Raw genomic sequence first — 22,960 nt, 5'->3', positions numbered from 1 at the left:
TGACTGACTGAATAGCATATATTTCATTCTTTTGAGAAATGGCAGCATGAAATAGGCTACATCCTATATCATAAGCAATGATCATTAAAAACGATCATATATGACCTGTTAACTTTAGTGTTGTCAAAACATGACTCAAGGCATCTTATTAACTGCCTATCAGAATAGAGAAACTTGGCTAATAAAGCTGTCAATATTTAATATTGTCCCAAAATATATATGTTATTAAATTCTACTAACTATGTGTGCAGTGAGGCCACTGAGCAGTTGGTAAGACCAGTGGGTATGTTTGTGAGTAGTGAGTGTATTAGGAGTGATTTAGGAGTTAAGAGAGTTCTCTAGCCCCAGGCAAACCGTGAGTCCTGGCTCAAGCTGTAGGCAACAGGGGATATTGACAGATTTATTAGCCAAGGTTCTCGATTCTGCCACCCAGTCAATTAGATGCTTAAGGAGCCTTGAGTCATGTTTGAGGAGCTACCAGTATTGACTACAGACCAGATACTATGGTTGGATTCTGGCAGTGTTTTCTAAAGAGTTGATTGGAGAAATAAAAAGGTAGAGATTCACATATTGGGAGTAACACTATGGCACTAGCATAGAAATAGAATACAATTTGAGCTTATTCTCATGTGGTCCATTTACTAACTTGAAGCTTTAGCAGACTATGTGTGCCTTTTCTGCTGCATTGCAGGCTATGGGTCTGTGGTAGCTTTCTCTAATCTAATCATCAACCACTAGAGGGTGCTGAAACATTACTGAAGGCATAGTGACATTGCCTTCAGTAAATGGTCTCATGTTTTTCCCATTTGGGTGGCGGTGGTATTGTGGGTAGAGCTTCAAAGCGTCAACGTCTAATCATGTGAACTACTGTTTGGATCGGAATTAGATGCTTTAGATACTCAACTGTACTGGATTGAATTAAAAGAGTGAATTAAAAAACAAACAGTGCTGGGGTATCAAAAGCATAAAACCCTTGATTCACATTCACAACAAACCAGTAAACCAATCAATTAATGCATTACTCAGTTAATGACAATATGGAGTTATTACCAATTTAGATGTTGTTTTTTTGCTTGGGGAGGAACAGTTGTGCAGTGTTTCAGTAACATCTCAGAATCATTTTGATGATGCTGCAGAATTCAGAGACAACTGCCCAAAACAGAACATATAGGAGCTCCACATCACAGTAGAACACCAATCAAAACAGAATAAAGCAGGGCAAAACTCAGCATAGCCGTAGGTAGCAGAGCTAGCAGAACAAATATCGTTGTTAACTAGCAAAGGCATTTAGCAGATCAGTGTCACAACTCAGTAGCAGAAAATAACTAGTTAGACAGCAGAGCGCAAAGCAGAGTCGTCCCATATTTCAGCAAGCCATGACACCCATCATCTCAGATTGTTTTTTATAGTTAGAAGCAGATAAAATGTGCATTTCTGCAACATTTTCTTACAATGGAATTTGATCTGAGAAATTAAGCTAATTGATTGCAACCAATTTGGCCCTTTTAAATTTATATGATTCATATAATATTCAATAAATATAGTACCCAACATCCAATTTGGACTCAACTTCTTCCTACTATTGAGTAAGACATGAGGAAACCAATACAATGGTTAAAAGCCACCCACGGACCACGCACACCAATCCCACCCCAACAACCAGTATACAGTATCAGTTCTGTCTGACAAGTAGTATGGAGCTGCGGCTTGAAGTATTGCTTCTTCATCTTATGTGATGTATTCCTGTGAATCTAATATCCCCCCCCCCCCCCCCCCCGTTCAAAGAAAGCCATTGAAGTCACTTGCATTATTTACCACAAAAAAGATAGCATCCTTTTCCAACCCACAGTCATCAACAAACATGGGCTATGTAGGCTAGTTTTGAAATAAACAAATGTATACACACCCAATGTGGGGCAGAGAATCTCTGAACCACGCTGTTCATATGGGGCCAGGGAGGCGTTTTGGACCGAGATTATTTTGATTATTAAGAGGCTAGACACGGACAAGTCACTTAGACACACCCAGTCTGAGCATTGTGCCAATAGGTGAAATGTAACACCATAGGCATGGGACCAAAATTGCCACTGACATAGAATTACACGATTTACTTATATTTCTATGGCAGTGACTACATCTCCCCCACAGGTATCATAATGTGTGTTTGAATCCAATCTGGCCTATATCAGCCCAGCCCTGCACAGACATAGGTCACTGTTGGTGAGATCACACTGCAACACACAAGCGAGCACAGCATGTCAAGGGTAATCCAGCACATTCCCATACAAAAATGTCTAGACTGTATACAAAAGTGTATACAATTCACCCTATTAAAACAGAACTGGCTCAAAAGAGGCTAATTTTGACTTATTACTAAATAACTTAACTACTTTGATAGTTATTACCCACGCTATCACCCTGAAGCCGAAACAGTGACTATTCAGTCATGTTTGTTATAAGTGTGATGGATGTTCCTTGACAGGCTGAAAAAGAATGGCTACAACAGAAATACAATAACCATACTATACAGACAGACATAGTACAGCAAGTAACACAGTTGCCAGCAAAGAGAGCACACTTGACTTAACTCACCAAGTAAAAACTGGTTCAGAACAATGACCGGAGCGCGAGCATACAGACCAAGCTCACACAGATCAAGCACAATGCATTCTGGGGTCTCTTCTGATTGGTTCCATTAACTCTGAAAGGGTGCACTGCACTGCATACCACACAAGACCCCTCCCCAAATCACCCACCCCCTCACCTTTCTTTTTCCTGCGCAGGTTGAACTGCGACCAGAAGAGTCAAAGCTAGTCACAGAAACTGCACTTTCAAAGTATTTAGCACAGACATGATCAGGTACAGTATTTACTTGGGAATTATATGGTGAAAACAGTATTTAAACAAGAATTACCAACTAGTTAACATTAAATTACTGATCGTTACAGATTGTTAAGGATTCATTAAAACCTCTAGGCACCGTTTAGTACAAACCAGATACAAAATTACCAATTGTGTTGAAGGTACATGTCAAAAACTACCCATTGATACCACAATTTCCTAGTAAGAAAAAATCCCCTGTTAACTAATAAAACAAAAAGGGTTAAACCACTTAGTTTCAGTTGTGGTAATTTGACAAAACAGGTATTTGTTGGTTATAGTACTTTATTGGTTTATAAAATGGCAACATGATTTCAACAGGTACTTCACCTGTCATTGCAACTACTCTTTGCTAGTATTTGCAATACTGGCCTCTTGTAGAACTACAAAGTTCTACAAGACAAATACCTAGTGTTTTCATCCACACCAAGAGTCAGTGTCTTTACTATGAGGTGAAAGCAACACCCTTTTATGCCCAAGACACTAACTCAAACTGGTTTTGGTAATAAATCAACACTCCAGGTAGATCAGGTTAAGATCTGAGGAGCTCACGAGAAGTTCATGTTAAATGCAGTGATACACATTCAGTGTAGGCTGCTGGTGTGTATAGTGTGTTAGACTTGGAGGGCTACAGCTGTTTTCTCCAAGGCACAGATATGGATTGAAACAGAAAAATGAAAAAGAATACAAGGACTAAAATGAACTTTAAAATATCAAGGTGGGATTCAAACACATTTATTAAATCATACAAAAATATGCAATTTGAAGTAAAATAATGACATTGTGGGAAACATTAAACATGTTGCTGTGAAATCATAAAAAAAAAAATCAGAAATTGTAATGAAAATACTGGTACGGCATTCAAAAAACCCCTGTGTAAAATTTGATTGGGGTTATTAGTCACATTTTGCAGTAGAGTAGAAAGGTTCAGTAAGCGCCATAACTTCCTCCTGTATCCTCTAACGTCATCCTAACTCCTAAGTCTTGCAAGCTTTCAGCCCCTGCATTCTCCATATTATGTCAACATGGGCAAGACATTAGAAAACACACTCAAACGTGTTTCAGAACACATGAGTAGCAGGGGGAAAAAAATGATACAATTTCAGTACAAATAAATAGGATCGATTTAACAGAACTGATTATTTGGTAAATTAGCATTAGCAAGCAAGTTAACGTTAGCTGCTAGGCTAGCTACAGCTAGCTTCACTCCACAGTGGCAGAGACTTGTGAATGCTTTGCACCACACACTGACTGACTGACATCTAAGGCCTACACTTAAAAAAAAACATCCTTAGTGAAATAGTAGTCCTAGTTCCAAATCACAATTTTAAATGAAGTCCAAGCATATTGACATGGCAAAACAACAAAAATATATTTTAAGTAAAAGTCTGATACTAAAAGAAGCTAAAAACTAACTAAACGTATATGGGATAGGGTGGGTTCAAGTCAGCCAATTCAGGAATTCCAATTCAATGAATACATTTGAATTCAATAATTGAAAAACAGGGCATCTATGTTCAATAACTTGTCAACAAACTGAAAGGGAGAAGCCATGTATCTTTCAAAATTCTTTCCATTTATGAATTTGACATTTAAATCACTTCCTGATTTGACTTCAATTCAAATTGACCCCAACCTTGGCCGGTATGGGACCCATAGACTTATATGGGTCCCACGAGAAGAAGAGCACATTCATGACGAAGTAATGGGTAACAAAGGGCTACTACAACAACAGTGTATACCAATTCAACTGTCCAGTTTCAAGAATGATTGGATAACAACATTGAACAAGAAAAACAGCCCCAGCAGCAGGACACCCACGGTGTCCTGCTGGTTGACGTACATATGCAAATGTGGCCAACGTTTGTGAAGTAAGTGGATTCCCTTGCCGTTCTACGCTGTTGTTGAGTTTCATCAAGATTACTGCAAGATAACAATCCCCCCCAAAAAACACACGCCAGGCAAATACAGTCTTTGGGAAAACTGTAGATACTGTACAGTGCATATTGGAAATAAACATGATGCATTCTTAAGCTACAGTATAGATAAGAGGAACTGGTTTCCCCTTCCTCTTTAAGGGTAGCTAAGCGTAATTCACAGTAATAAAACGGATTAAATATAAAATTGGTAACAATGTGTGATCACACTTTCTCTCAATGGTATACTGACTTGTACAATACATATACGTATGACCTATATAACCACGATATGCCATCTGACATATGCATACTGCAACTGCCAACGGAATAGATCCAGCAGGATTCTACTAGGCTATGTCATGAAAACTAAAGGTTTGTGCGGTGTCTTGTCGGTCTGTCAGAGCCAGGGTCAAGGTCCCCTCAGCATGCGTCACAGCTTAGATGAACATGGTATACACACACACACACACACACAGACACGCACACCACTCAAATACAAAAAGGCGCACACACACACAAAAGGGGGTGGAATGAGTCACCTTTTACGTCCTTGATGAAAAGCTTCGCTCCACTCAACAGCAGTTGAGAAATCGGCTCATGTGAGATCCGTTGCTGGTATGTGAAAGGTAAAGCACTGGTATGCAAGTTAGAATGGTCCGACTGATATCGTCTCCGTGTCACGCCTGATAAGTGCCTTATCGTTATAATCTCAGTTTGCTCTTCTAAAAGCATACTACAAGCTCTATGCAGACACAAATATCGGAGTGTTGCAATGTCATTTTTCATCACAAAAGGGGCGGTTCCTTGAAAAAAGCTCTGGCGTTCGGCGTACCGTTTTACTACCTGAAAATTTAGACATGCAGTATCATTACTTCTGCGGCCGTGGGGGCAGTATTATTGCTTGGTTCCTTGATCTGATATATATATATATATATATATATATATATAGGCAATTCATCAAAGTAGACTATTTTGCATTGATAACCAAATATAATCTCCGCAACTGAATCCACCCAAAACATTATTTTATTTAGAAATAGTAACTAGTGATTCCAGGCTACTGTGAAATGGTATTACCTGCTGTAGCCAACTTGCTAGCCATGTGTTTTTTTTACAACAAAAAAATAAATGCTGTTCTATTTTTATTAACTGATATGGGAATGAATACACAAGCAGTATATCAAACTGGGATAATGTTTTAGGTTACACCAGCAAGTAGAAGAACATTTGCCAGGGCATATTTCTAAATGATCAATCTGATTATTTCACATGGAGATGTGGGGAGCTAAAAAATACTAGCTAGCTTGCTATGTTTTTCGCCAGGTTAAAGCCAGCCTACTACTATAAGCAAAGGAAGCCTACTGTTCCTTGTTTTCAAAAAATGAAGACCAAAAAACCCCCCCAAAAAACGGGAGGGACCGGCAAGGATATCCTGTTACCAAAAGGTGTCCTCTACTTCAAAAATCCCACTTCACACACACACACACACACACATCAACAGAGTTAAGCTTGTAGTAACCTTAAGAGCCTGTCAACGCATATAAATATAATGAGATACATTATATTTATGTGTGTCAAAGCACAACGCTCCACATCTTCCCTTGGCTTTTGGTTTGAGAAAACCTCCCTCGTTTTGGTTAACAAACACATTACAATGGGTCTAATACCCACACTGGCATGTTCGACAGATACAGGACTTCAAACCTGTCAGTAGATATTGAAGCACACATGAAATGGATCAAGTCTACTTGCAAAGCCTCAATCTGAGCCAGGCAATCCCTTCAGGCCCCTAAAGTCTGACATTCTAGACAGGCATCCAGAAGGGCTTCCCTCAGCTCTGCAGGGACCCCAAAAACACAAGAGATGCATTTCAAACTCATAAAAGACACACCCTCGTCCACTTACCCTCGCCTTATTCCCTAGGGGGAATCCCCACAGCCATATTTGTCGTCGGTCCAAATGATTAGCCAAGCAAGGGAAGTGTGCAACGCAAGCCCCTCAGCCCTCATTTTTAATAGAGTTTGCGAGGATACAATTATGTTCGCTTCAGGGCCTGAAACACCCCATAATTCAATTCGCGATGATTGTACATCCGCTAAGAAAAGTCCGCCAAAACTTAAAACCTCAACGTCAATATGGAGTCAACATACAAGTGTAAGTTAAAAGGAATGTAAAGAAGTTACAAATTGTGCTACACAAACACGTCTCGTAAAAGTAATGATGTTTTTGTTTGGTTAGCTTTTGGAAATTGTAGAAATAAAAAACATTCCCCGTCTTCAGAAGTTCCAACTAGACAGGCTAACGTTAGTTAGCTAATTCATTTTCTAGCTATGATACAGTAGGCATATATTAATAATTATGTAGTTAATATAAGTAGACATGCAATCATAATTGACTGTAGCGCATATAAAGCACCCACACGCTACTGGTGAATGAAAACACAATCGTTGCGAGATGAACAAGTGACGAATTTCCGGGCAAGGGCGACTCATTTAAAAATAATTATTTCCTCCCTCGCCCTACAAGTGTCAACTCGTCAGACGTCATGATATATCATCAGAAGTGTCCACTTGATTTGAGGGCTGAGGGTGTGTCTGTTAAGTGTTTGGATTGCAGCCACAGACACACAGAAGAAAAAAAAGAGGGGGAAAAAAAGTACAGTAACCCAGGTAGAATCAATTATCATTCATCACCAGTACATAATGTGACATTACATTATGTAAAAAAAATAAAATAAAAACTTATAGAAATAAATAATCCTCTTGATAATTTATATAAATATATGAAGTCATATATGGGTGTAGAAAGGGGACAGGAGAAGGTGGGAGGTAGGGAGGAGAGAGGGGGTCCTAGTTGCGCTCCCCGACACTCTCCATCCTATAGACTACAGTGGTGGAGCTGTCCTCGTGGCAATCAGTGGGCACCACCTTTTTCCACAGAGAGTCTTTGAGAGCTAGCTCTTGCTGAAGGCTCTCGTAATCCATTGGTCCGAAGGTAAACTGCTGTTTCAAGCAACATGGGATAACAGATTAGTTGGGTCTGCCTGCACATGCCACAAGTGCGGCTGCTCTAGGGATGTGTGTCTGTGACTATCTATGCGTGGTTGGTAATATGTTAAGTTTTGTAACTATGTAATGGAGAATGTGTCGGCCTTTCTTTATTGTGTCTGACTGTTTGGCGTGTGTGTGTGTGTGTGTGTCTGGTTTGTTCTGACAGAGATGCCACTTGCCTCTCAACATACGGATTAAAACACTATTAGACCAAAAGGAAAGGATAATTCAAAATCAATCCTAACCTTTCATTAATATTTAACCAAGCATGCCAAAGCTTACTGACCTTGAGATTAAATCAAATTAAATGACAAACCCCCCCTCCAAAAGGGCAAACCAGATAAACAAGTAAATTCCCCAAAATATACCTAAAATTATCAAACATCCACAAACATAATCCAAATGTCAATAAATTAGAGTGTACTGTGGCTATCTAAATAACTAGGGCAGCAATTTTTCTTTAGGAACTCTCATTAGCAACTCTTAAGATACTCGGCTACAGCCAATTTAGCACCATTAAATCAGGCACATTATGTCATTCTGGGAAGGTGTGGTAACAATGAAAGAGGGGTGCGTCTGTAAAGGTGTGTGTAAAGGCGTGTGTGTGTGAAGGGGATGGTTGTTTCTATGTGTACTCACCCTCTGGTCGCCTCCCTCCCTGCGAGGATCGTGCTTCTTGGCAAAGTGCCTCAGGTTGTCGTAGTTGTGGAAGTTAAAGAGAGACACCAGGTCCTGGAACGCATAGAATCAGAGAGAGTCATTATCTGACAGAGGGAGGGAGGGAGGGAGACACAGAGAGAAAAAGACAGACAGTGACAGACAGAGAGAGTGAGTGAGATAGAGGGTGAAATAAACAGAAAGAGAGAGCTCGGACTAAAAATCTAAACTCTAGAGTGAATCAGAATAGCGGTGGGGCTGGGATTCGATCCCATGCGGACATGTCCGTGTACATGTTATGTGCTGAAGCCGGTGACGCTAACCATTGGTCTAGTGGCAATGCCAGGTCATATGAGTAGGTAAAGTTAACTTCTCTAGGCTAGGCAGCATTTGGAATTTTGGATGAAAAGCGTTCCCAAATTAAACTGCCTTCTACTCAGTCCCAGAAGATAGGATATGCATATAATTGGTAGATTTGGATAGAAAACAAATAGTGTCTTGAGTATAACAGAACTGATTTGACAGGCAAAAACCTGAGAAAAATCCATTCAGGAAGTAGGAAGTTTTCTATTCAATGCCATTACAGTATCCATTGACCTAGGACTCAAATTGCAGTTCCTATGCCTTCCACTAGATGTGGAAATTGTTTCAGGCTTGTATTCTGAAAAATGAGGGAGTAAGAGCAGTCTGATTGAGTGGACCCTGCCGTGTCACAAAGTTTTTTAATGCGCGCGACCTAGAGAGTGCCTTTCTTGTTTACCTTTTATATCAACAACGTTATTGTCCGGTTGAAATATCATAGATTATTTAGGCTAAAAACAACCCGAGGATTGCATATAAACATTGTTTGACATGTTTCTATGAACTTTACATATACAATTTGGATTTTTTTGTCTGCCAGTTGTGAGTGACTGCGTTTGAGCCTGTGGATTACTGAAAAAAACGCGAGGACAAAACGGAGGTTTTTGGATATAAAGAGAGACTTTATCAAACAAAGGGAACATTTTTGAATAAATGAATGTCTTCTGAGTGCAACCATATGAAGATCATCAAAGGTAAGTGATTAATTGTATCTCTATTTCTGACTCTTCTACTTGGTTCATTACTGTTTTAATGATTTGTCTGCTGGGCTATGTTCTCAAATAATCGTAAGGTATGCTTTCGCCGTAAAGCATTTTTGAAATCTGACACCGTGGTTGGATTCACAAGAAGTTGATCTTTAACTTCTTGATCCTACTTGAGACGTAGACGTCTCAAGTAGGCACCTGGAAATGCAAATGCGCTACGCTAAATGCTAAATGTACTCGTTAAAACTCAAACGTTCATTAAAATACACATGCAGGGTATTGAATTAAAGCTACACTCGTTGTGAATCTAGCCAACAAGTCAGATTTTTAAAATGCTTTTCGGCGAAAGCATGAGAAGCTATTATCTGATAGCATGCAACACCCCAAAATGCCTGAAGGCGACGTAAACAAAATAATTAGCGTAGCCGGCGCTACACAAAAACGCAGAAATAAAATATAAAACATTCATTACCTTTGATAATATTCTTTGTTGGCACTCATATATGTCCCATAAACATCACAAATTGGTATTTTTCCCGATTAAATCCGTCCATGAATGCCCAAAATATCAGTTTGTATAGCCTGTCTGCTTCAGGAAAAAAGCTCTCTTCCAACACGCAACGTCATTTAAAAAAATTATATAAGTTGCCTATATTCTTTGACAAAACACTTCAACCTACTTTTGTAACCCAACTTTAGGTATTTGTAAACGTTAATAAGCGATCAAATTGATCACTGGGCGATCTGTATTCAATAGCATCTACTCAAGAAAACAATGTCCATTTTTCAATCTTCCAAAATCGATTGTTGTAGGCTGGATGGAATGACGGATCTATTGGTAATGTCTCAAAGGATTTTTGTCAATAAAAATGACGTTTTTGGCGACATCGTGTGGAAGCTGTAGGGATTGCATCCGTGTCCATATTAAATTTGGTTTCCTTTAAACAATACATGAAAGGGGCGCATGGATACTTTTTTCAGCTTTCAGTGACCAGTTTCTCTTGCGCTTTTCGATGAAACACACGCTCTGTTATAGTCACAGCCGTGATTTAACCAGTTTTAGAAACTTCAGAGTGTTTTCTATCCACACATACTAATCATATGCATATACTATATTCCTGGCATGAGTAGCAGGACGCTGAAATGTTGCGCGATTTTTAACAGAATGTTCGAAAAAGGAGGGGGTAGGATGAAGAGGTTAAACCTATGTAAAATAGTTGTATCTTTTCTGAATTTCCATAAGGAGTATTTCTGTATTTGAATTTGGCGCTCTGCAATCTCACTGGATGTTGGCCAGGTGGGACGCTAGCGTCCCACATACCCTAGAGAGGTTAACACCAGAATTGCTGGTGTTAAAAGTATCAGCTAGAGAACACCTGGCCTTGATGGACCCTCCTTCCAGCCAATGACACATCAGCATTCTAATAAACACATTTCATATATGCTATCGGAAGAATCATAATTTGGTTGTGTTTATGAAGGTCTTACGTAATATTAGAATACTAAAAAACGATTACTTCAAATAACAATTGAATGAGCTTATGTTACTCTAGTCTATAAATTAAAATAAAAAACATTATTTCAAGAGTTATATCCATCAGAACGAAATTATAATTGAGTTTTTGCAGGTTTAAAGAAACATTGTGATAATAAGAAAATGTATAAAACAATAGCATATTTTAATGTATTATGTTACTAGTCTTTTCTTAGTAGACAGAGCAAAGCTGCCTCACAACTGGCCATGTGCTGAAAGTATAGACAACCCAGATATTCTTGTAAAAAAGGGATATTTGGAAATATTTATTTATTTGACAACAGTAATTGTCATAAACGGCAGAATATGCCTTTGTGATACTATATAGAAATCAAAACGTTTGACCTGCATGTGACTCTGAATGAGGATTTGATAAAGTGATGCTCCTTTCCCTGCATCTGTCAATTCCAAGCTGCGCCCATCTCTTCATGAAAAATTTGACAACTGACAATATTGTCACTCAGACTATTGTCAATTTAATCTTATCTTTAGGCTAACTCTTATTACATGTGAAATTAGTTTCGGCATAGTTGATGAGCCGGCTGTACAGGCTGACTGGCATTGTTTGCTTCCCCTCGGAAGCAAACATAGAATCAAGGACATCAAGGATAGAATCAAGGACATGTTTCGCACTATTCTAAAGGCCTAATGCAACAGCATGTTTTCGTTTCCCTTACAATAAATTTGATTAGCAATAGAGTAATAGTAAATAAAACAGTAACAGCTTCTTTTTAGAAAGTAAAACATGAAAGAGAATGATATCAACCCGCAAGGCACACATTCAAATTATTTGGTTTAATCATGAGCCACAATGCTGATAAATAGGCATAAACTCATCACTGCACTATTGTTGTTCTAAATTAAATCAACCTCTTCTCCCTCGTCGTTCAGCTAGGCCTAATTTTGAATTCAATTGTGAAGTAAAGTGCATAATTATCAACCATTCATCTATTTGTCATTCATTCAGTGGAGGAGAGAGAGAGACTCATTAGCGCCTGGCTGAGCAAAGGATCTAAATCATTTTCTGTTTATGATTTTTTTTTTATGAGTATTGCAAACTACAAACATTTTGAAAAAAATATATATAAAAGAAAATAAAAAATCAGGGAAGGAGCAGGAGTTTTTTTATTTTTTATAAACAAAATCAAAACGTCAGTGGCCGTTGGCCTATGGCAGTTCTAGTGTTAAAGAACATTGGCGTTCTTCAACTACATGTTGACAGTGATCCCTGGCATTGTTTTCCAGCCATGCGATCTAATCAATCATCACTTTGTTATTAAGGAACAGACTAGCGTGGGGCCTCTCTCTACGGCTCAGAGCTGTATCTGTACGTAACCCCACTGCCAATGACTGGGCCTCAATGAGAACGCACCTACTAGTTCACTATGGGACATCACAAGTAAAACATACATCTACATACAGTATGTACCATTCATAAATATTGTTATGCAACACAAATCATACAGCATACCATTGTGTGAAATGCCATAACCAGCTTAGTTGGCGCAAACAGAAACTAGCATCCATCCAATTTTTTTTATACCCGTTTGAGAATAGTAAACAGGAGAGAGTAGTGTTACTTTATTGATCCCAACTTGGGAAATTGTTTTATGTCTATGTACTCGTCTGCACAATGAGTTCCCTTGCAGGAACAATACAGTTTGAATTGTAGCAGGAAATGTACTAAATAAGATGTTTCTGTGAGGCCTCAGATGCTCCAGGAGGACTATTTGGCTAGGCTAGCTCATTTCTGATGGTAGAAAGATTAACATGTAGTGGTGGCTCAGAGAGCGGGAGAGGGCGATATATAATAAGAAGCAGAAATATGATCATGTGTGAGGGTGGTAGTAGTAATGTGTGTGTGTGGGGGGGGGGGCTGAGTATGTCTATTCGGAGGTGTCAATGTGTGTTTGTCAGTGTGTCCCCGTACCGTGCAGAACTGAATGCCTCTGACACTGTTGCCCAGCTTGTCCAGCGGAGGAGACCAGCACATGATGCCCATAACGTTGGGCACCACCAGAAGGATGCCCCCTGCCACGCCCGACTTGGCTGGCAAGCCCACCTATAGACACAAAGACACAGGGAGAGGTTACCCACAACTCTGTGGACATCAGGGCCCAAATTGTAAGTAGTGCATTATCTAGGATCAGCTCCCCTTATTCATTATGATCCAAGACAAAAGTGATCCAATATTAACAATCCTACTCTGAGACTCAAGGTGAATACAGGCCCAGGGCATTATACACACTAAGAGTGAGTGGCAGACAGACACACAGAGTGAAAGCAAGGCAGGGATCAACTAGATTCAGCCGCAGGGCCAATTTTTTATTGAGGATGGTCTGGGGAATAATTTGTAGACTTAAAATTGACCCGCAAGAAGCCAAAACATATATAATATTTGACTAATACATAACCATTTCAAACCTTGTTTACATTTGTATACGATCCCATGTCTCCCTATTATGCGTGGGAATACTTGATTGGATAATCGCGCAACATCTGATTGGATAATCCTCCATGGGGGCTATAGGTAGAATATTGTCCTGGTTTGTTCTGGCAAGGACAGCGACTGGAGCCCAGTGGAGGGCAATTGGGGACATTGTGGGGCAGAGACAGGCTGGATGGGACTAAAAGGGTCGTATTGGGCAGGAGGAAAGGGCAGATTTTGTCAGAGTGGCAGTATTGGGCAGAATAAGCTGTGCTTTAACTGGACCACAAAAGTCAATGTTGTGGACTGACACTCAAGGTACATCTCAATAGTGTAAAATGGCTTCCTTTTCTTGTCTCCTCTCTTTCATCTGCACTTTTCTGAAGAAAAACAAAACAGGCCAGGTGAAAGCTATTTTTTTGTCAGAGCAGATAAAGAACGGGAGACTATGGAACATTTATATACCGCAGTGTTGTGGTGCTATATGAGCTATGGCGGCGAGGTACAGTATACTCACGTGGAAGGCGAACTGGCCAGAGAAGTCGTACATGCCGCAGGAGTGCATGAGGCTCAGCGTGTCACGCACTGCCTCCGGGCTCAGCACGCGCTCGCCCGTGATTGGACAGAAGCCGCCGTTTGCCAGGGTGGCCGCCATGACGCTGGCGCTCTCGCAGGTCACCTCGATGGAGCATAGCTGGAGGGACAGACAGTTACAACACAAATCTAAGATCAAGCCAAAACAGTAATAGTGGTAGAAATACATTAATATAGAACATGCACACAGAATAAATATGACAGTCAAGCGTGAGCCTAGGGCATTGCGTACTCAATTATTCTCCCGTCCCAATATTGCCCACACTCTGGATGAAAACGTACTAGAGTATAATCAAAATAGAGTGTATGCACGGAGAATGAAAACCATATACTATAATCAAAGTACATGTAAATGCATAGAATTTAATGTACCCAGTACAACTACTCCTCTCTCTTGTCCTTCTATGGTTTTAGGAAAGGCTCCAGGTTATGTGAGTTCTCAGTGGGCCAAGGCAAACATTACCAAAGGACCAGCATGACCGGAGCCTATACGTCAGTGGGTTGTCAGCGTGACACCAGAGAGGAAGGCTGTCAACACCCAAAGGGATGTGACGTCAACACAGCTATCCCATTACACACATTTCCCTTCCCAGCCAGAGAAGCACATGAACAAAGTCACAGTCACCAGACCCAGAAAGAGAGAGAGAGGGATTCACAATCTAGCCAATACCATAAGCCCGTCCCTCCCCATTTCTCCCTCCACTGGCAGTGTGTAGTTGTTGTGGGCCGTCTGTCTGTACGTACCTGGAAGTAGAAATCCAGAATGGACGTCATGTCTGTCCCCTCAGGAAAACACTGCAGAGGGGAGAGGGGGATATAAACAGACAGATTACAGCCACGCAATATATTTTGACATGACTGATGTGCTGTTCTGTATTTCAGCAATCTTAGACTATACATTGGATAGAGAGAGAGAGCGAGAGAGTGAGATGGCTTAAGTTTAGTTACTCCTTATTAGGGAAAGATAGAATAGCTCCTAAATCAAAATGAACACAGTTGAAGTCAGAAGTATACATACACCTTAGACAAATACATTTAAAACTCAAATTAACAATTCCTGACATTTAATCTTAGTAAAACATTCCCTGTCTTAGGTCAGAAGGATGACCACTTTATTTTAAGAATGTGAAATGTCAGAAAAATAGTAGAGAATTATTTCAGCTTTTATTTCTTTCATCACATTCCCAGTGGGTCAGAAGTTTACACACACTCAATTAGTATTAGGTGTGTCCAATCAATTTTGTAACCACTCCCTCTTCCAATTAGGGCTAATTGGAAAAGCTGTTCTAAAGAGGACATTGTATTCCTTTTTTTTGGCCATGCAGCCGAAATGCGTCGTTTAATTATTATTATTATTTTTTTATAAAAACTTTGTTTCTATTGAACATGCCATACTAAAAGGCATTTTAATTAATTATATGAAGAGTGCCTTGGTCCTCCTCTCTTTTTAGTATTTGGTAGCATTGCCTTTAAATTGTTTAACTTGGGTCAAACGTTTCGGGTAGCCTTCCACAAGCTTCCCACAATAAGTTGGGTGAATTTTGGCCCATTCCTCCTGACAGAGCTGGTGTAACTGAGTCAGGTTTGTAGGCCTCCTTGCTCGCACACGCCTTTTCAGATCGGCCCAACAATTTTCTATAGGATTGATGTCAGGGATTTGTGATGGCCACTCCCAATACCTCAACTTCGTTGTCCTTAAGCCATTTTGCCACAACTTTGGAAGTATGCTTGGGGTCATTGTCCATTTGGGAAGACCCATTTTCGACCAAGCTTTAACTTCCTGACTGATATCTTGAGATGTTGCTTCAATATATCCACATAATTTTCCTCCTTATGATGCCATTTATTTTGTGAAATGCACCAGTCCCTCCTGTAGCAAAGCACCCCCACAACATGATGCTACCTCTGTGCTTCACGGTTGGGATGGTGTTCTTCGGCTTGCTTTATGTTCTTCCAAACATAGATGGTCATTATGGCCAAACAGTTCTATTTTTGTTTCATCAGACCAGAGGACATTTCTCCAAAAAGTACGATCTTTGTCCCCATGTGCAGTTGCAAACCGTAGTCTGGCTTTTTAATGGCGGTTTTGGAGCAGTGGCTTCTTCCTTGTGAGTGGCCTTTCAGGTCATGTCGATATAGGACTCGTTTTACTGTAGATTTAGATACTTTTGTACCGGTTTCCTCCAGCATCTTCACAAGGTCCTTTGCTGTTGTTCTGGGATTGATTTGCACTTTTTGCACCAAAGTACGTTAATCTCTAGGAGACAGAACACGTCTCCTTCCTGAGCGGTATGACAGCTGCGTGGTCCCATGGTGTTTATACTTGCATGCTATTGTTTGTACAGATGAACGTGGTACCTTCAGTCATTTGGAAATTGCTCCCAAGGACGAACCGGACTTGTGGAGGTCTACAATTGTTTTTGAGGTCTTGGCTGATTTCATTTGATGTCAAGCAAAGAGGGACTGAGTTTGAAGGTAGGCCTTGAAATACATCCACAGGTACACCTCCAATTGACTCAAATGATGTCAATTAGCCTATCAGAAGCTTCTAAAGCCATGACATCATTTTCTGGAATTTTCCAAGCGGTTTAACGGCACAGTCAACTTAATGCATGTAAACTTCTAACCCACTGGAATTGTGAATCAGTGAATTATAAGTTAAATAAATCTGTCTGTAAACAATTGTTGGAAAAACTACTTGTGTCATGCACAAAGTAGATGTCCTAACCGACTTGCCAAAACTATAGTGTGTTAACGAGAAATTTGTGGAGTGGTTGAAAAACTAGTTTTAATGACTCCAACCTAAGTGTATGTAAACTGCCGACTTTAACTGTAAATACTTTCCCCCTACTAGCACTGACTTTGCTGCTAGCTAATTAACTTTTAAAAATGTACTTTCTATGATTAAGATATGTGGCTTTCCCCCCTAGCTACAGTATCTTACGATGAATGCACTAACTAAGTCGCTCTGGATAAGAGTGTCTGCTAAATGACTCAAATTTAAACGTAAAGGCAGCTCTCCGACTTAGTGAGTTGTACAATGGGAAAAGGAAACAGTGCCAAGTAAGAGAACAGGGAGGATACGAGGAAGTGGAAAGATGAGAGGGAGAGATAGCATCACGGTTCTGACCTTCTTTTCTTTCAGGTAGTAGCCGATAGCAAAATTCCGGTCTCCTGACTCGCGCTCCGACTGGAATCTGCGTAACAAAGAACACAACAAGAGTTAACAGTCTACACCCATGTGAGTAGATGTGTTTTCTTTCACCACATTCCTTCATTGCCGTCATAATTAAAAGCCCTCTTCCAAATGAGATCCTGAGCCTACTGTGATTAACTTCTGTAAACATCCAGACTTTAGACTGCATGCCTGCAGTCTAAACAATAATGAATAATGGAGAAGGGTCCGGAAAGGAGAAGGAGGCCACACAAAGCATCTGAAATGGCGTCTGAAATGGCGTCCTATTACCTATTTACTGCATTACTTTTGACCAGGGCCCACATAGTGCACTGTATACGGTGCATTTGGAAAGTATTCAGACCCCTTGACTTTTTCCACATTTTGTTACCGTACAGCCTAATTCTGAAGTGGATTAAATAAAATGTTTTCATCCATCAATCTACACACAATACCCCATAATGACAGTGAAAACAGGTTAATTTAAAAAAAAAAAATGTAAATAAGCTATTTCTGTTTTTAATACATAAGTATTCAGGCCCTTTGCTATGAGACTCAATTTTGTTCAGCTGCATCCTGTTTCCATTGATCATCCTTGAAATGTTTCTACAACTCGATAGGAGTCCACCTGTGGTAAACTCAATTAAATTGGACATGATTTGGAAAGGCACACACACCGGTCTATATAAGGTACCACAGTTGACAGTGCACGTCAGAGCAAAAACCAAGCCATAAGGTCGAAGGAATTGTCCATAGAGCTCCGAGACAGGATTGTGTCGATGCACAGATCTGAGGAAGGGTACGAGAAATGTTCTACAGCATTGAAGGTCCCCGAGAACACAGTGGCCTCCATCATTCTTAAATGGATAAAGTTTGGAACCACCACTTGCCGCTCGGCCAAACTGAGCAATCGGCGGAGAAGGGCCTTGGTCAGGGAGGTGACCAAGAACCCAATGGTCAGTCTGACAGTGCTCCAGAGTTCATCTGTGGAGACGGGAGAACCTTTCAGAAGGACAACCATCTCTGCAGCGCTCCACCAATCAGGCCTTTATGGTAGAGTGGCCAGACGGAAACCACTTCTCAGTAAGAGGTGCGTGACAGGCTGCTTGGAGTTTGCCCAAAGTCACTTAAAGGGCGCGCAGGCCATGAGAAACAAGATTCTCTGGTATGATGAAACCAAGATTGGCATTTTTGACCTGAATGCAATGCCTGAAGTGTCTGAAGGAAACCTGGCACCATCTCTACGGTAAAGTGTTACGCCAAAAGTGTTTCAACAAAGTACTGAGTAAAGGGTCTGAATACTTATGTAAATGTGATATTTCAGTAATACATTTTATTTGTAATAAATGTGCAAACATTTCTAACAAACAGTTTTTGCTTTGTCATTATGGGGTATTGTGTGTAGATTGATGGGGGAAAAAAACGTTTTAATACATTTTGGAATACGGCTGTAACTTAACAAAATGTGGAATAAGTCAAGGGGTCTGAATGCACTGTAGGGAATAGGGTGCCACTCTACTTACGTGGCATTGCTGAAGCCTACATACTCATTTCCTGCCATCTTATTCAGGAAGTTCATGACCTGGAAACGAAACGAAATCAGTTAAACTTTTTTTATAACATATATTACAAAATACCCAATACAACTCCAAACAGCTGCCACAATGCACAAAATATTAAACTTACATAGTCAAACTTCTCAGCATTGCTCGCTCCCTGCTGAAAAGTAATAGAAAAGGTATTAAGTCAAGTTTGTTGGACAAAGAGAAAATATTTACAGCAGAATGAAAGTAGCAAGAAAACACAAGCCTTGGCTTAAATAATAATACTGTCATACACAAAAACTAAAAATATGATCAGTTTGATGCATTATAAACGCAAAGTTAACTGAGCGTCGGTGAAACCTAGACAAACATACACAATTCAACATGGATGAAGAGAATCTGACGGGTAGTTACAGAGAGAAGTATAAATAGTTACAGAGAGAAGTATAATGAATTTATAGAGTCAATAGACACGAAAAGACAGTTAATGAGTGGGCTTTGGTTGGAATCAAATTAAAGGAGATGATCCGTCATAATCACATTTTGTATATAAATGTAACACTAGGGCTGGCACAATTACATATAACCGTTTAACCGACGGTCATGGTTACCATATAACCAATGGTTATGGATGAAGAATAACCATCATAACCATAAAAAAATTGAATATATATACACATTCTTTAAATATTTTTGGAGGGGGAACAAACAGCTGACTGAAGCCGGGACGGCTGGGCATTCGTGCAGGTTGAGTCCGTTTCTGCCAGAACATGGACTCTTAACATGAAACTTTTTTGGCCCTTGCTGAAGCAAGGTGTGGTAGCAGACAATGAATAAATGTGCTTGGAACATCTAACCTTGGCAATAGGTCATACTTGCATAACTCTGATAGAGATAAATGTGCGCAATTGTTCTGCATGGAATAATCGGAAATGGGTAGTTCTCAAATGCTCTTCAACAGGTGATATTAAAACCAAAACAGTTGCAACATTTATTTAACAATCCTTTGAAAGTGGCACGTAGCTACCGGTCAATGGTTTTAGAGGAGCCTGGGGTCTCCTTTCACCCGAGCAGCCAAATTGTACACTCTGCACCATATTGTGGCGTTTTATTGATAACCTATTTGCCTGGTAAACTCATGGGTACACTCGTAATAGCTGCCTGGTATTGTGACGCAATAATTTCCATGGTAATGTAGAATGTTCATTGAATTGATGTTAAAGATGCACTAGGCAAAAGCCGCTCTGCCATTTCCTGATTGCTAAAATTCTAATCGTTCTCCTAATTTAAGTTTATATGTGACAAAACAAGCAGATAGAGTGTATAGTAAAAGACGCAAAAACAAAACTTAAGAACGGGAAGCAAAGAAATAAGTCACAGTAGCACAGATCTAGCACTTCTTTATGAATTTGGTAGGGTCGCCAAAAGCTTACATATTGCAGCTTTAAAATGTGGCTCATGCAATGGAATGTATTTCATGTAATGTCAGTTGAATCAACAAATCACACTTCCTATTTGAACGGTTATTACAGAGAGACTGCAGTCATTTGGCTGTCCAAATTATTTTCATCCAAAATTCCATGCCCGTCACAGCCCTATTTAACACTTATTTTATTGCCGTGCAGTGTGTGTATGTATTATAGGCTAACACGTGTCCTGTGAACAGCTCTGGGGATCAGGAGGGCTTATTAGCATGGAGTGTTGATTGCCTGGGAGACTAAATCAAATCAAATCAAATTTTATTTGTCACATACACATGGTTAGCAGATGTTAATGCGAGTGTAGCGAAATGCTTGTGCTTCTAGTTCCGACAATGCAGTAATAACAAGTAATCTAACTAACAATTCCAAAACTACTGTCTTGTACACAGTGTAAGGGGATAAAGAATATGTACATAAGGATATATGAATGAGTGATGGTACAGAGCAGCATAGGCAAGATACAGTAGATGGTATCGGGTACAGTATGTACAAATGAGATGAGTATGTAAACAAAGTGGCATAGTATAGTATAAAGTGGCTAGTGATACATGTATTACATAAGGATACCGTCGATGATATAGAGTACAGTATATACGTATGCGTATGAGATGAATAATGTAGGGTAAGTAACATTTATATAAGGTAGCATTGTTTAAAGTGGCTAGTGATATATTTACATCATTTCCCATCAATTCCCATTATTAAAGTGGCTGGAGTTGAGTCAGTGTCAGTGTGTTGGCAGCAGCCACTCAGTGTTAGTGGTGGCTGTTTAACAGTCTGATGGCCTTGAGATAGAAGCTGTTTTTCAGTCTCTCGGTCCCAGCTTTGATGCACCTGTACTGACCTCGCCTTCTGGATGATAGCGGGGTGAACAGGCAGTGGCTCGGGTGGTTGATGTCCTTGATGATCTTTATGGCCTTCCTGTGACATCGGGTGGTGTAGGTGTCCTGGAGGGCAGGTAGTTTGCCCCCGGTGATGCGTTGTGCAGACCTCACTACCCTCTGGAGAGCCTTACGGTTGAGGGCGGTGCAGTTGCCATACCAGGCGGTGATACAGCCCGCCAGGATGCTCTCGATTGTGCATCTGTAGAAGTTTGTGAGTGCTTTTGGTGACAAGCCGAATTTCTTCAGCCTCCTGAGGTTGAAGAGGCGCTGCTGCGCCTTCTTCACGATGCTGTCTGTGTGAGTGGACCGATTCAGTTTGTCTGTGATGTGTATGCCGAGGAACTTAAAACTTGCTACCCTCTCCACTACTGTTCCATCGATGTGGATAGGGGGGTGTTCCCTCTGCTGTTTCCTGAAGTCCACAATCATCTCCTTAGTTTTGTTGACGTTGAGTGTGAGGTTGTTTTCCTGACACCACACTCCGAGGGCCCTCACCTCCTCCCTGTAGGCCGTCTCATCGTTGTTGGTAATCAAGCCTACCACTGTTGTGTCGTCCGCAAACTTGATGATTGAGTTGGAGGCGTGCGTGGCCACGCAGTCGTGGGTGAACAGGGAGTACAGGAGAGGGCTCAGAACGCAACCTTGTGGGGCCCCAGTGTTGAGGATCAGCGGGGAGGAGATGTTGTTGCCTACCCTCACCACCTGGGGGCGGCCCGTCAGGAAGTCCAGTACCCAGTTGCACAGGGCGGGGTCGAGACCCAGGGTCTCGAGCTTGATGACGAGCTTGGAGGGTACTATGGTGTTGAATGCCGAGCTGTAGTCGATGAACAGCATTCTCACATAGGTATTCCTCTTGTCCAGATGGGTTAGGGCAGTGTGCAGTGTGGTTGAGATTGCATCGTCTGTGGACCTATTTGGGCGGTAAGCAAATTGGAGTGGGTCTAGGGTGTCAGGTAGGGTGGAGGTGATATGGTCCTTGACTAGTCTCTCAAAGCACTTCATGATGACGGATGTGAGTGCTACGGGGCGGTAGTCATTTAGCTCAGTTACCTTAGCTTTCTTGGGAACAGGAACAATGGTGGCCCTCTTGAAGCATGTGGGAACAGCAGACTGGTATAGGGATTGATTGAATATGTCCGTAAACACACCGGCCAGCTGGTCTGCGCATGCTCTGAGGGCGCGGCTGGGGATGCCATCTGGGCCTGCAGCCTTGCGAGGGTTAACACGTTTAAATGTCTTACTCACCTCGGCTGCAGTGAAGGAGAGACCGCATGTTTTCGTTGCAGGCCGTGTCAGTGGCACTGTATTGTCCTCAAAGCGGGCAAAAAAGTTATTTAGTCTGCCTGGGAGCAAGACATCCTGGTCCGTGACTGGGCTGGGTTTCTTCCTGTAGTCCGTGATTGACTGTAGACCCTGCCACATGCCTCTTGTGTCTGAGCCGTTGAATTGAGATTCTACTTTGTCTCTGTACTGGCGCTTAGCTTGTTTGATAGCCTTGCGGAGGGAATAGCTGCACTGTTTGTATTCGGTCATGTTACCAGACACCTTGCCCTGATTAAAAGCAGTGGTTCGCGCTTTCAGTTTCACACGAATGCTGCCATCAATCCACGGTTTCTGGTTAGGGAATGTTTTACTCGTTGCTATGGGAACGACATCTTCAACGCACGTTCTAATGAACTCGCACACCGAATCAGCGTATTCGTCAATGTTGTTATCTGACGCAATACGAAACATCTCCCAGTCCACG

The 22,960-nt window shown here is 40.9% G+C and overlaps 1 protein-coding gene across 9 annotated transcripts in view; it reads right to left on the bottom strand.

Annotated features, from left to right (window-relative positions):
• LOC139396777 (glutaminase kidney isoform, mitochondrial-like) overlaps positions 1-22,960 on the bottom strand; it is a 62,617-nt gene that overhangs the window by 3,886 nt on the left and 35,771 nt on the right. For 2 of the 9 annotated variants that reach the window (XM_071143735.1, XM_071143724.1), the window contains exons 8-15: positions 18,991-19,023; positions 18,828-18,886; positions 17,260-17,326; positions 14,874-14,924; positions 14,053-14,229; positions 13,038-13,169; positions 8,489-8,581; positions 3,582-7,801 (exon numbers count right to left, since the gene is read on the bottom strand). In XM_071143735.1, coding sequence (XP_070999836.1) covers positions 7,649-7,801; positions 8,489-8,581; positions 13,038-13,169; positions 14,053-14,229; positions 14,874-14,924; positions 17,260-17,326; positions 18,828-18,886; positions 18,991-19,023 — 765 coding nt within the window. In that variant the 3' untranslated portion in view covers positions 3,582-7,648. Of the gene's footprint in view, positions 1-3,581; positions 7,802-8,488; positions 8,582-13,037; positions 13,170-14,052; positions 14,230-14,873; positions 14,925-17,259; positions 17,327-18,827; positions 18,887-18,990; positions 19,024-22,960 lie in introns of those variants that run through there. The other 7 variants (XM_071143716.1, XM_071143703.1, XM_071143712.1 and 4 more) reach the window with 5 other exon arrangements.

Source organism: Oncorhynchus clarkii, chromosome 3, assembly GCF_045791955.1.
Source record: "Oncorhynchus clarkii lewisi isolate Uvic-CL-2024 chromosome 3, UVic_Ocla_1.0, whole genome shotgun sequence".
In the NCBI taxonomy this organism is placed as follows: Eukaryota; Metazoa; Chordata; class Actinopteri; order Salmoniformes; family Salmonidae; genus Oncorhynchus; species Oncorhynchus clarkii.
This window is presented reverse-complemented; position numbering and strand designations above follow the sequence as displayed.